Below are 15,025 nucleotides of genomic sequence, written 5' to 3'. Positions count from 1 at the left end.
CAGGCCCACGTCGCACAGGCGGAGGAGGAGCCGGCTCTGTTCATGGCACATGCCAGCATCGAGCTACCTCCAGCGGCACCGGCCGCAGCGGCTCTCCTCCACCTTGACGAGCCAAAAGCACACGCCCTCCTCGGCGACAGCTCCGGCAACGACAAGACTGACGGGTGGTGCCTCGACACCGGCGCCACCCATCACATGACCGGTCGACGGGAGTTCTTCACCGAGCTTGACTCTAGCGTCCGAGGCTCCGTCAAGTTTGGGGATGCCTCCGGCGTGGAGATCAAGGGCGTCGGCTCCATCATCTTCACCGCCGTGTCTGGTGAGCACAGGCTGCTCACCGGAGTCTACTACATCCCCGCGTTGAGGAACTCCATCATCAGCTTGGGACAGCTGGATGAGAATGGTTCGCGCGTGGTGGTTGAGGACGGAGTCATGAGGATTTGGGATCGTCGTCGTCGCCTTCTTGCCAAGGTATCCAGAAGCGCAAATCGACTCTACGTCCTTAACGTGCAGGTGGCACAACCCCTCTGTCTCGCTGCTCGTCGGGACGACGAGGCGTGGCAGTGGCACGAGCGTTTCGGGCACCTTCACTTTGAGGCCCTGAAGCGGCTCAGTGCCACGGAGATGGTGCGAGGCCTGCCGTGCCTCGACCATGTGGAGCAGCTCTGCGACGTCTGCGTGTTGACGAAGCAGAGGCGACTCCCCTTTCCCCAGCAGGCGAGCTTTCGAGCCAAGGAGAGGCTCGAGCTCGTGCACGGGGACTTGTGTGGCCCGGTGACACCGGCCACACCGGGAGGACGACGCTACTTCCTGCTGCTCGTCGACGACCTCTCCCGCTACATGTGGGTGATGGTCCTCGGCAGCAAGGGAGAGGCTGCGGACGCCATCAGACGTGCGCAGGCTTCTGCGGAGGCGGAGTGCGGCCGCAAGCTGCGCGTGCTACGCACCGACAACGGCGGCGAATTCACGGCGGCTGAATTCGCGTCGTACTGCGCTGACGAGGGCATTCAGCGCCACTACTCCGCGCCGTACAGCCCGCAGCAGAACGGCGTCGTCGAGCGGCGCAACCAGACGGTTGTGGGGATGGCTCGGGCCCTCCTCAAGCAGAGGGGGATGCCGGCTGTCTTCTGGGGAGAGGCGGTGGTGACGGCCGTCTACATCCTCAACCGCTCGCCTACCAAGGCGCTCGACGGCAGAACGCCGTACGAGGCTTGGCATGGGCGCAAGCCGGCGGTCTCCCACTTGCGGGTCTTCGGCTGCCTCGCGTTCGCCAAGGAGCTTGGCCACATCAGCAAGCTCGACGACAGGAGCACTCCGGGAGTGTTCATCGGCTACGCGGAGGGCTCGAAGGCCTACCGCATCCTCGACCCGAAGACACAGCGTGTGCGCACGGCGCGCGACGTTGTGTTCGACGAAGGGCGAGGATGGGCGTGGGACAAGGCGGTGGACGATGGCTCGGCTCCGACTTACGACGGCTTCACTGTCGAGTACGTCCACTTCGAGGGAGCTGGGGGAGTAGGCAGCTCTTCTTCGGCGAGCGCGTCTACCCCAGTCCCCGAGCCTCCACCGACCCCGGCGCCTGCTACTCCGACAGCTCCACGCTCTCCAGCCAGGACCTCGGCTGCGATGAGTTCTTCGCCGGCTTCACCACAGCCGGCAACGCCACGCACTCCAGCACCGACAGGCACCTCTCCGGGCACGTCTACTCCAACACCAGCTCGTGTCGAGCATAGCCCGGTTGAGCTCGCTACTCCGCTCTCTCACGACGAGGAGCGCATCGACACGTACCACGACGGCGAGCCGTTGCGGTACCGTACGATGGAGAACCTTCTCGGCGACCAGTTGGTGCCGGGACTGGTGCCTCATGACCTGGAGGACCTGGAGGCGCAGTTGCACCTTGCGTGTGACGACAGCGAGCCTCGGTCGTTCGCAGAGGCCGAGAGACACGCGGCATGGCGCGCCGTGATGCAGTTGGAGATGGATGCGGTTGAGAAGAACCGCACCTGGGAGCTTGCTGACCTTCCTCGTGGTCATCGCGCGATCACCCTTAAGTGGGTGTACAAGCTGAAGAGGGATGAAGCCGGTGCCATCGTCAAGCACAAGGCTCGCTTGGTGGCACGAGGTTTCGTGCAGCAGGAGGGGGTCGACTTCGACGACGCCTTTGCTCCCGTGGCACGGATGGAGTCCGTGCGACTCCTCCTTGCGCTAGCTGCCCAGGAGGGCTGGCGTGTTCATCACATGGACGTCAAGTCGGCGTTCCTTAACGGCGACTTGAAGGAGGAGGTCTACGTGCACCAGCCGCCGGGATTTGCGATCCCCGGCAAGGAGGGCAAGGTGCTCCGCCTGCGCAAGGCCCTCTATGGCTTGCGGCAGGCACCGAGGGCGTGGAATGCCAAGCTGGATTCCACGCTAAAGGGGATGGGCTTCGAGCAAAGCCCGCACGAGGCGGCCATCTACCGACGGGGCAATGGAGGTAATGCCCTGTTGGTGGGTGTCTACGTCGACGACTTGGTGATCACCGGCACGAAGGATGCGGAGGTGGCGGCATTCAAGGAAGAGATGAAGGCCACCTTCCAGATGAGTGACCTGGGGCCTCTCTCCTTCTACCTGGGAATCGAGGTACACCAGGATGACTCTGGGATCACGCTTCGACAGACCGCCTACGCCAAGCGCGTCGTTGAGCTAGCTGGGCTCACCGACTGCAACCCAGCTCTCACTCCGATGGAGGAGAGGCTGAAGCTGAGCCGCGACAGCACGACGGAGGAGGTGGACGCTACGCAGTACCGGCGTCTTGTGGGGAGCCTTCGCTACCTCGCCCACACACGGCCGGACTTGGCATTCTCCGTCGGCTACGTTAGTCGGTTCATGCAGCGACCGACGACGGAGCACCAGCAGGCTGTGAAGAGGATCATCCGCTACGTTGCGGGGACTCTCGACCACGGCCTCTACTACCCGAGGTGCCCTGGGGCGGCACACTTCGTCGGGTACAGCGACAGCGACCACGCCGGCGACATCGACACCAGCAAGAGCACGAGCGGGATCCTCTTCTTCCTCGGCAAGTGCCTCGTTAGCTGGCAGTCGGTCAAGCAGCAGGTGGTGGCCCTGTCCAGCTGCGAGGCCGAGTACATAGCGGCCTCCACCGCTTCGACTCAGGCGCTCTGGCTCGCTCGACTGCTTGGTGATCTCCTCGGCAGAGACACTAGAGCGGTGGAGCTCAGGGTGGACAGCAAGTCCGCTCTGGCCCTGGCAAAGAACCCCGTGTTCCACGAACGCAGCAAGCACATCCGGGTGAGGTACCACTTCATCCGAGGCTGTTTGGAGGAAGGGAGCATCAAGGCGAGCTACATCAACACCAAGGACCAGCTTGCGGACCTGCTCACCAAGCCCCTTGGGAGGATCAAGTTCCTTGAGCTCTGCTCCAGGACCGGGATGGTTCAACTCTCCCACAAGACGACGCACAAGACTTAGGGGGAGAATGATGGATAAGTCTCATGTGTGGCTGGTCTTTGTGGGGCTATGATGCTCACATGGTCATGGTCCTTGTGGCTGTTTTTCTGTTTTTAGGACAGCATCTTAGACTAGAGGACAGCATCTTAGAGGACAGCATCTTAGACTAGAGGACAGCATCTTAGCTAGGACAGCATATTAGCATCTTAGACTAGCATCTTAGACTAGCATCTTGGCATATGCTTGGCTGGCTAGCAGCCTATAAATATGTAACCCCAACCCCTCAGGTTGGTATGGCATTTGTGTGAGCTTGTGTGAGAAATAGACAAGAAAATTGCCCCAACTCCTAGTGTCATCCTCTCTCGATGAGAGTAAGAATTCTCCTACTACCAAGAGTGAGAATTCAGCGACTAACACAGAAAATTGCTTTGTTCAGTATCCTGAGAAGTTAACTGCTTATCGCTCACGCCATCCCAAGCAGAGTGGTCATGGCGCCGGTTCCACCCCTACAGGCTCTGTGCCTGCAGGTTCCACCCCTACAGGATCTGTGTCTGTTGCTGCTGCATCACCTGTTACTGCTCCTTCTTGGGTGCTTGATTCAGGAGCCTCTTTTCATGTGTCATCAGATCAGTCACAGCTTGTTGCCTGCAAGCCAATTGCAGATGATGCCTCTATTCAGACAGCAGACGGTACATCCTGCCACATTACTCATCAGGGTTCTCTTTGCACCTCTAATTTTTCTGTACCTAATGTCTCGTTTGTACCTCAGTTGTCCATGAATCTTCTTTCAGTTGGTCAATTAACGGATCACAATTGTTTTGTTGGATTCAATGACTCATCTTGTTTTATTCAGGATCGTCGCACCGGGGCTGTACTTGGGACTGGCCATCGCCGTAGAGGTTCTCATAGCCTCTATGTTCTCGACACTTTACGTCTTCCTCACTCTACTGCCTATGTGTCATCCGCCGCCGCTGCTGCATCTTCACCAAGTACATCGCCATCGACTTCATCTTTCGCCAAGTGGCATCATCGCCTTGGTCATTTATGCGGGTCTCGTTTATCCACCTTAATAAACAAGGGTTGTTTAGGTCCTACATCCATTGAGTCTAGTTTTCAGTGTAAGGGTTGCAAGCTTGGAAAACAGCTGCAGCTCCCATATTCTACTAGTACTTCTCATTCAGCTAGACCTTTTGATATTATTCATTCTGATGTATGGGGTCCTGCACCTTTCGCTTCCAAAGGTGGTCATAAATACTATGTTATTTTTGTTGATGATCATTCTCGATATACTTGGATTTACTTTATGAAACATCGCTCTCAGTTGTGCTCTACTTATCAAAACTTTGCTCGCATGGTGCACACACAATTTTCCACCCCCATTCGAGTTTTTCGTTCAGATTCTGGTGGAGAGTATTTATCTCACACCTTTCGCCAATTTTTGACCTCTGAAGGCACTCTTGCTCAGCTTTCTTGTCCTGGCGCGCATGCTCAAAATGGGGTTGCTGAACGGAAACACCGCCATATCATAGAGACTGCCCGCACACTTCTTATTGCATCTTTTGTTCCTTCTCATTTTTGGGGAGAAGCTGTGTCCACTTCTATTTATCTCATCAACAGACAACCATCATCAAAATTGTCTGGTCAGTGTCCTGGTGAGGTTCTTTTTGGTACTCCTCCTGACTATGACCACCTTCGGGTTTTTGGCTGCACTTGCTATGTCCTACTTGCACCTCGTGAGCGGACTAAGTTGACTGCTCAGTCAGTTGAGTGTGTTTTTCTGGGGTACAGTCCTGAGCATAAGGGTTATCGTTGTTATGACGCCTCCTCTCGCCGCATTCGTATATCTCGTGATGTCACTTTCGTTGAGGATCGTCCTTTCTTTTATAACCCTTCTACTCAACCATCCCGTAGTTGTACAGAGTCAACATCCTTTCTGTGTCTTCCTCCTATACTTAGTGATGTTGACCCTCCTATACAACCCGTGTCTTCCAGCCCACCTAACACTTCTGTATCTTCTCCTGACACTTTTGAAACTCCTCCACTTACTTATGTCGACCCTCCACTTACCAATGTCGATCCTCCCCCACTTTCTGAACCTTTGTCTTGTCAACCTCCGGTCCAGCAGCTCCCATCCTTTGACAAACCACCTGTCCACAAATACTACACTCGTCGTCCCCAAATCCCCACAGCCACTTCTTCGGCCAGTCCTGCTACTCCCGATGTTGATAGTTCTGTTAATTCTGATGAGTCATGTGCTTTTTCTGATGAATCACAGGGTGGTCTGAGATATAATCTACGAGACCGTGCTACTATTGGGCCTCCTGACAAATATGGTTTTCCTCGTGTCACTGCTGTTGTGGAAGAGCCAACCACTTATCGAGAGGCCTCTAGCATTCCAGAATGGCAACTTGCTATGTGTGAGGAACTTGCTGCACTTGATCGTACAGGGACCTGGGATATTGTTCCATTACCATCGCATGCTGTGCCTATTACATCCAAGTGGGTCTTCAAGATTAAAACCAAGTCGGATGGTTCTATTGAGCGATATAAGGCCCGTCTAGTTGCTAGAGGTTTTCAGCAAACTCAGGGCCGAGATTATGATGAGACATTTGCACCTGTTGCTCATATGACTACTGTTCGTACTTTAATTGCAGTGGCTGCTGCTTCTTCTTGGACAATCTCTCAGATGGATGTTAAAAATGCCTTTCTTCATGGTGATTTAAATGAAGAAGTTTACATGCAACCACCTCCAGGTGTTAGTGCCCCTCCAGGTTATGTTTGTCGTCTTCGTCGCGCTTTATATGGTCTTAAACAGGCTCCTCGTGCTTGGTTTGAGCGCTTTGTCTCTGTCATTCGGGCTGCTGGTTTTTCACCTAGTGATCATGACCCTGCCTTATTTATCCACCTCTCCTCACGTGGACGTACTTTGCTTCTTTTATATGTTGATGATATATTGATTACGGGTGACGATGCAGACCACATTTCTTATGTCAAGCAGCAACTTGGTGCACAATTTCAAATGTCGGATTTAGGTCCTCTCAGTTATTTCCTAGGCATTGAGGTCAAACAGTCTGCAAAGGGTTGCTATCTTTCTCAGTCCAAGTACATACAAGACCTTATTACTCGTTCAGGCATCACTGACCATCGGACAGCTGCGACACCTATGGATCTTCATTTGCAGCTTCGTCCCACTGATGGTACTCCTCTTAAGGATCCATCTCGATATCGGCATATTGTGGGCAGCCTTGTTTATCTCACTGTTACTCGACCTGATATTGCCCATGCCGTCCATATTTTGAGTCAGTTTGTGAGTGCTCCTACGACCGTTCATTTTGGCCATTTACTTCGTGTCTTGCGGTACTTGAGGGGGACATCATCTCGCAGCTTATTCTATGCCCGTGACAGTCCGCTTCAGCTTCATGCTTACTCGGACTCCACTTGGGCGAGTGACCCAACAGATCGTTGCTCTATCACAGGGTACTGTATTCTTCTTGGATCCTCTCCTATTGCATGGAAGTCCAAGAAACAAGCTGCTGTATCTCGTTCTAGTGCAGAGGCAGAACTTCGAGCACTTGCCACCACTACTGCAGAAATCGTATGGCTTCGATGGTTGTTGACTGATTTCGGAATTTCTTGTGATGCTGCCACACCTCTTCTATGCGATAATACAGGAGCTATACAGATTGCCAATGATCCTGTGAAGCATGAACTTACCAAGCATATTGGCGTCGATGCTTTCTTCACTCGCTCTCATTGTAATCAGCATACCATTGCTCTTCAATATGTGCCATCCGAGCTGCAATTAGCTGACTTCTTCACTAAAGCGCAAACTAGAGAGCAACATCGGCTTCATTTGCTCAAACTCAATGCTTCAGATCCTCCATTTCCACCTTGAGTTTGAAGGGGGGTGTTAAGTGTGAAGATCCTATCTAATAGGCCTATATGCCTATATATATAGCCATGAGGCTATCTATATATAGTCACTCCTTCACCTGTGGAGATTATCTTCTGAAATCCTAAGGTTAGTATCAGGCATGACCAAAATAAGCAAGAGCTAGCCAAATTCCAACAAGGGATAAGACAAAGGGCAATAAAAGAAACTAAATACTCTTCATTGGCCGCATGTGTACACATGTATGTGTGTTTTGGGGAGTACTAGAGGGTAACCATACCTGCGGATCCACATCTGGATTTATTCTAAGCAAAACAGGCACTTTCTTTCCGGTAGCCCTTGCAGCTCTGACAATATTTTCCAAATCAAATTCGCTATCCACATTTACAAATACTCCACTCTCAGCAGCTAATTTAAGATCTTCGAATGTCTTCCCATTTCCGTTAAATATACACCTGATCTTCAAAATTGAAACTGAGTATAGTTACTTCCTATTCAGAAACAATGACATCAACTGGAGAAACAATGAGCTCTACAGCTGAAGGGGTTTGCAAAACCAATGGCAAGCAAAAATCCTTGAGTAGATAAAAACATCGCTGTGCAATAGCCAATAATATCATTATGTGATTTTTTTTTGTTTTGGGCTTATAGTCCATGTAACACTCTTGTAAGGGTCTCTTTGACCCGTGTAACATTTTTTCTACCTTAATGAAATGACGCGCAGTTCTCCTGCGTTGTTCGAGAAAAAAAAACATTATTTATTCTTTCATACAAAAAAAATAATCAGGTCTCTCCTTTTTGCACAAACAAAAATGGATCTATCAAGGACAGATCTGCACAAACAAAACCATATATTACTTGTACACACAAGTTCTGCTAAAAAAACTGAACGCCTGTCAGATAGCTTAACTAGCACTTTGGAATCTCCCAGCTCTTTCCAGATTCATGTTTTGTTGAGGACATATGTGGGGGGTTAGATCAAAAGAAAATTCTTCAACCCTTTGCCCATGCATGTGAAAGTGACAATTTCAAGCCCAAAGCTCTTGTATTTGAGTTGTTAGTTGAATTAAGTTAAAAGTTCTTTAACTCAGCTCCAGACTTGGTGGACAAACCATGGACAGTCTGTGACTTTATTGATAGGTTCGGCTATCAAATTGATTAGCCAACCAGCCTCATCTTCTTGCTGTGAAAGAAACTAGAGTACTTACAGCTTCCTCTAAATGAAATGCCTTAACTCCAGAACGTGATGAGGATATGGTCTTTGTGCACTCAAATCTAAGGCATCTCTCAACCCTTTGATCTGGGCTGTTTCAGGAGATTCCTTTGATTCTCTCGGTGGTGTAGGTCTTCTTGAAGTGGCCAGTCTGTTCCTTGATGAACCTGAGTTACAATCTGTATCTTTTGGTGTTGGTGTTCCCTCTCTTGATGACGCTGCTATTGTGGAAAAGAATGAAGCAGTTGAGGTGATAGCTATAAGTCTTGTAGTTATCCTTTGGTGCACTGTCAGCACCTTTATTTTCTATCTTATCTAGATAGGTATCTACTTTGGCATCTTTCTGGAATATGCTGTAATCCTTTCTTAAGGACCAAGTATGCTACCTTATATCTATCCCCAACCCGCCATGGTTTGTGGCAAGGCTAATAAATCTCAGATCTAGCCCCAACCTGTGACTATCTCTCCAACAAATGGTATCTAGAGCCTAGGTTTCTTCCCTGGTTCTATTTCCCCATCCCAATCCCGTCACCATGTCCAATCACAGCCACTCCCACTCCTCCCAATCCTCTGTTGCGTCCGTGACCTCTACAGGACGGCGCTGGCAGGCAGCAGCGCGTGCAGAGCGCGAGCGCGCAGCAGCGCGTGCGACGCGGGACCTGGAGGCCGCTCGGGAGGCGGACGCGCGCAACGCGCGTATCACGGAGGCAGACAGGCGAGAGGAGGCGGCGGTGCGGGCCCAGGTGGCTGCTCGGGCGGCGTGGCTGGCAGCGGCGGAGCTTGCAGCGGCGCGCGCTGCCGAGGTAGCCGCGGAAGCGGCGGCGGCTGCTGAGGCAGTGGCAGCAGAAGCTGCTGCCTTGCGCGTGATACTAACCTTGGGATTTCAGAAGATAATCTCCACAGGTGAAGGAGTGACTATATATAGATAGCCTCATGGCTATATATAGGCATATAGGCCTATTAGATAGGATCTTCACACTTAACACCCCCCTTCAAACTCAAGGTGGAAATGGAGGATCTGAAGCATTGAGTTTGAGCAAATGAAGCCGATGTTGCTCTCTAGTTTGCGCTTTAGTGAAGAAGTCAGCTAATTGCAGCTCGGATGGCACATATTGAAGAGCAATGGTATGCTGATTACAATGAGAGCGAGTGAAGAAAGCATCGACGCCAATATGCTTGGTAAGTTCATGCTTCACAGGATCATTGGCAATCTGTATAGCTCCTGTATTATCGCATAGAAGAGGTGTGGCAGCATCACAAGAAATTCCGAAATCAGTCAACAACCATCGAAGCCATATGATTTCTGCAGTAGTGGTGGCAAGTGCTCGAAGTTCTGCCTCTGCACTAGAACGAGATACAGCAGCTTGTTTCTTGGACTTCCATGCAATAGGAGAGGATCCAAGAAGAATACAGTACCCTGTGATAGAGCAACGATCTGTTGGGTCACTCGCCCAAGTGGAGTCCGAGTAAGCATGAAGCTGAAGCGGACTGTCACGGGCATAGAATAAGCTGCGAGATGATGTCCCCCTCAAGTACCGCAAGACACGAAGTAAATGGCCAAAATGAACGGTCGTAGGAGCACTCACAAACTGACTCAAAATATGGACGGCATGGGCAATATCAGGTCGAGTAACAGTGAGATAAACAAGGCTGCCCACAATATGCCGATATCAAGATGGATCCTTAAGAGTACCATCAGTGGGACGAAGCTGCAAATGAAGATCCATAGGTGTCGCAGCTGTCCGATGGTCAGTGATGCCTGAACGAGTAATAAGGTCTTGTATGTACTTGGACTAAGAAAGATAGCAACCCTTTGCAGACTGTTTGACCTCAATGCCTAGGAAATAACTGAGAGGACCTAAATCCGACATTTGAAATTGTGCACCAAGTTGCTGCTTGACATAAGAAATGTGGTCTGCATCGTCACCCGTAATCAATATATCATCAACATATAAAAGAAGCAAAGTACGTCCACGTGAGGAGAGGTGGATAAATAAGGCAGGGTCATGATCACTAGGTGAAAAACCATCAGCCCGAATGACAGAGACAAAGCGCTCAAACCAAGCACGAGGTGCCTGTTTAAGACCATATAAAGCGCGACGAAGACGACAAACATAACCTGGAGGGGCACTAACACCTGGAGGTGGTTGCATGTAAACTTCTTCATTTAAATCACCATGAAGAAAGGCATTTTTAACATCCATCTGAGAGATTGTCCAAGAAGAAGCAGCAGCCACTGCAATTAAAGTACGAACAGTAGTCATATGAGCAACAGGTGCAAATGTCTCATCATAATCTCGGCCCTGAGTTTGCTGAAAACCTCTAGCAACTAGACGGGCCTTATATCGCTCAATAGAACCATCCGACTTGGTTTTAATCTTGAAGACCCACTTGGATGTAATAGGCACAGCATGCGATGGTAATGGAACAATATCCCAGGTCCCTGTACGATCAAGTGCAGCAAGTTCCTCACACATAGCAAGTTGCCATTCTGGAATGCTAGAGGCCTCTCGATAAGTGGTTGGCTCTTCCACAACAGCAGTGACACGAGGAAAACCATATTTGTCAGGAGGCCCAATAGTAGCACGGTCTCGTAGATTATATCTCAGACCACCCTGTGATTCATCAGAAAAAGCACATGACTCATCAGAATTAACAGAACTATCAACATCGGGAGTAGCAGGACTGGCCGAAGAAGTGGCTGTGGGGATTTGGGGACGACGAGTGTAGTATTTGTGGACAGGTGGTTTGTCAAAGGATGGGAGCTGCTGGACCGGAGGTTGACAAGACAAAGGTTCAGAAAGTGGGGGAGGATCGACATTGGTAAGTGGAGGGTCGACATAAGTGGAGGAGTTTCAAAAGTGTCAGGAGAAGATACAGAAGTGTTAGGTGGGCTGGAAGACACGGGTTGTATAGGAGGGTCAACATCACTAAGTATAGGAGGAAGACACAGAAAGGATGTTGACTCTGTACAACTACGGGATGGTTGAGTAGAAGGGTTATAAAAGAAAGGACGATCCTCAACAAAAGTGACATCACGAGATATACGAATGCGGCGAGAGGAGGCGTCATAACAACGATAACCCTTATGCTCAGGACTGTACCCCAGAAAAACACACTCAACTGACTGAGCAGTCAACTTAGTCCGCTCACGAGGTGCAAGTAGGACATAGCAAGTGCAGCCAAAAACCCGAAGGTGGTCATAGTCAGGAGGAGTACCAAAAAGAACATCACCAGGACACTGACCAGACAATTTTGATGATGGTTGTCTGTTGATGAGATAAATAGAAGTGGACACAGCTTCTCCCCAAAAATGAGAAGGAACAAAAGATGCAATAAGAAGTGTGCGGGCAGTCTCTATGATATGGCGGTGTTTCCGTTCAGCAACCCCATTTTGAGCATGCGCGCCAGGACAAGAAAGCTGAGCAAGAGTGCCTTCAGAGGTCAAAAATTGGCGAAAGGTGTGAGATAAATACTCTCCACCAGAATCTGAACGAAAAACTCGAATGGGGGTGGAAAATTGTGTGTGCACCATGCGAGCAAAGTTTTGATAAGTAGAGCACAACTGAGAGCGATGTTTCATAAAGTAAATCCAAGTATATCGAGAATGATCATCAACAAAAATAACATAGTATTTATGACCACCTTTGGAAGCGAAAGGTGCAGGACCCCATACATCAGAATGAATAATATCAAAAGGTCTAGCTGAATGAGAAGTACTAGTAGAATATGGGAGCTGCAGCTGTTTTCCAAGCTTGCAACCCTTACACTGAAAACTAGACTCAATGGATGTAGGACCTAAACAACCCTTGTTTATTAAGGTGGATAAACGAGACCCGCATAAATGACCAAGGCGATGATGCCACTTGGCGAAAGATGAAGTCGATGGCGATGTACTTGGTGAAGATGCAGCAGCGGCGGCGGATGACACATAGGCAGTAGAGTGAGGAAGACGTAAAGTGTCGAGAACATAGAGGCTATGAGAACCTCTACGGCGATGGCCAGTCCCAAGTACAGCCCCGGTGCGACGATCCTGAATAAAACAAGATGAGTCATCGAATCCAACAAAACAATTGTGATCCGTTAATTGACCAACTGAAAGAAGATTCATGGACAACTGAGGTACAAACGAGACATTAGGTACAGAAAAATTAGAGGTGCAAAGAGAACCCTGATGAGTAATGTGGCAGGATGTACCGTCTGCTGTCTGAATAGAGGCATCATCTGCAATTGGCTTGCAGGCAACAAGCTGTGACTGATCTGATGACACATGAAAAGAGGCTCCTGAATCAAGCACCCAAGAAGGAGCAGTAACAGGTGATGCAGCAGCAACAGACACAGATCCTGTAGGGGTGGAACCTGCAGGCACAGAGCCTGTAGGGGTGGAACCGGCGCCACGACCACTCTGCTTGGGATGGCGTGAGCGATAAGCAGTTAACTTCTCAGGATACCGAACAAAGCAATTTTCTGAACGGTGAGTAGTCTTCTTGCAATGAACACAAGGCGAAAAAGAGTTGCCCTTCACTGTATTGGTCTTGTGAGAGGCTGCCAGAACACTGTGAGGTACTGATACAGGAGACTGAGAATTAAGTCGTGTCTCCTCAGCAATCAAGGCGGACAACACATCAGAAATAGACGGAGTGGTGGAAGCATTTAACAACTGTTTACGACTGGACTCAAAATCAGGCCGCAAACCATGAAAAAACTGATATATAAGGAATTTTTCAATGAACTTATTCTTCTTATCACAGCAGCCTGAGCACCCTGCCTCACACTTAGGAACCATGGAAAGAAAAGGTCCCATCAGACGATCAAAAGCAGTATAATACTCCTCGATAGACATCTCATTCTGCTGAAGATCATGAAGTCCTTGCATTAGAGTAAGCAAAAGTGCACCGCTGTTCTGAACATATCTCCCCTGCAAGTAGTCCCACATCTCCTTAGCAGATTGATGGTGCTCAAGGCTCATCATTAGTGAGGGTTTCATGCTGGTGACTATGGCACTCATGATTCGGCCATCATCCTTAGTCCAAGTCGTGACGGCAGCAGCACCAGAACCATCCTTCGACTTGTCAGTTGGAGGATCATCTGTCAGATGAGATGCAAGGCCATGTCCACGCAGTACAGTTTTGACAGAGAAAGCCCACTCTCGATAATTAGATGGACCATCAAGTTTCAGAGGAAAAACAATGGCATTTGACAGTAATTGCGACTGCGACATTGTGCAAGATAAGCAGTAGCAGATGACAAGCACCACTGAATAGAAAAACAGAGCAGACCACCGCCAACAGAGGAGACCAGCAACAGCAGCAGCAGAGGAAAAACAGAGCAGAGCAGAGAAACCTCTGATGGACGAGCAGGGCACGAAGTCCAGACGGAGCCACTCGTGCGGCACGACAAGGACGGCCTGACCACCTCTGCTCGCACGGAAGACCGAGCGGACAAGGCACGACGAAGACGATCTGGCGACGAATCGCGCGGATCAACGCGCGGAAGACCGACTCGCGCGGATCGACGAGTCGCGCGAATTGACGCGCGGAGGAGGACCGCACGGACGGCGCGGAGAATCGGCGACGGACGGGGGCCGCGCGAACGGCGCGGAGGATCGACGACGGGCCGCGCGAACGGCGCGGATGTGCGGCGATGAGCCGAATAGACGAGACGGACGACGCCGCGAAGAGACAGGATGGATCCCAAGGTAAAGAAAAATTGGATCGTGGGTGAATTAGAGTAGCCTAATCCTAACCCTAATCCATGTCTCTGATACCATGATACTAACCTTGGGATTTCAGAAGATAATCTCCACAGGTGAAGGAGTGACTATATATAGATAGCCTCATGGCTATATATAGGCATATAGGCCTATTAGATAGGATCTTCACACTTAACAGCGCGCAGCGGGCGCGCGGGCCCCTGGAGGACGCAGTGGAGGAGATGAGGATGGCTAGCTCCAGCGCGGATCGGATGCCGAGCGGGCGCGGGCGGACGCGCAGCAAGCTGCAGTGGCCGAGCGAGCGCGGGATGAGCCTGGGGTCGCGTAGCAGGGGGCGACCGGGCGGTTGCGCACCTAGGCAGACGCGGTCGGGACTTCAACGCCATGCGCGGGCGCGGCTTCGGCGACTACCAGGGCGGGCGTAGCGACGACGTGCGAGCTCAGGATGCGCGCGCGGCCCGCGATGCCGACACTTGGCTCAAGCGTGAGGAGCAGCGGTGCGGCATGAGCGCACGGGACCCGCAGGTCGACTGCGCCCTGGAGGCCCAGCACGAGTAGGAGCGCATCGCACAGGACCTGGCGGCGCGGGAGTACGGCGAGCGTGGCTTCGACTACCGCGAGCCGGGCGAACGGGACGCTGGCGCGCACAGCCGTCACAGGCGCCACGCCTCCCCTTCCCCGAACCGGCGCCGCGGCCGCCATGGCTAGCGCGGCTCCCCTCCCGTCGTCCAGACCGTCATCAAGGACTTTGGCGCCGGCG

General features: G+C 51.2%; 1 protein-coding gene across 2 annotated transcripts in view; it reads right to left on the bottom strand.

Moving 5' to 3' along the window:
- The window catches only part of LOC136505022 (probable diaminopimelate decarboxylase, chloroplastic), a 30,246-nt gene that overhangs the window by 8,855 nt on the left and 6,366 nt on the right, over positions 1-15,025 (bottom strand). For both annotated transcript variants that reach the window (XM_066500088.1, XM_066500087.1), the window contains exon 2: positions 7,620-7,794. In XM_066500088.1, the coding sequence (XP_066356185.1) occupies positions 7,620-7,794 (175 nt within the window). The remainder of the gene's footprint in view (positions 1-7,619; positions 7,795-15,025) is intronic.

Source organism: Miscanthus floridulus, chromosome 14 (genome assembly GCF_019320115.1).
Source record: "Miscanthus floridulus cultivar M001 chromosome 14, ASM1932011v1, whole genome shotgun sequence".
Lineage (NCBI taxonomy): Eukaryota > Viridiplantae > Streptophyta > Magnoliopsida > Poales > Poaceae > Miscanthus > Miscanthus floridulus.
Note: the sequence above shows the minus strand (reverse complement) of the source record. Positions and strands in the feature narration are given on the sequence as shown.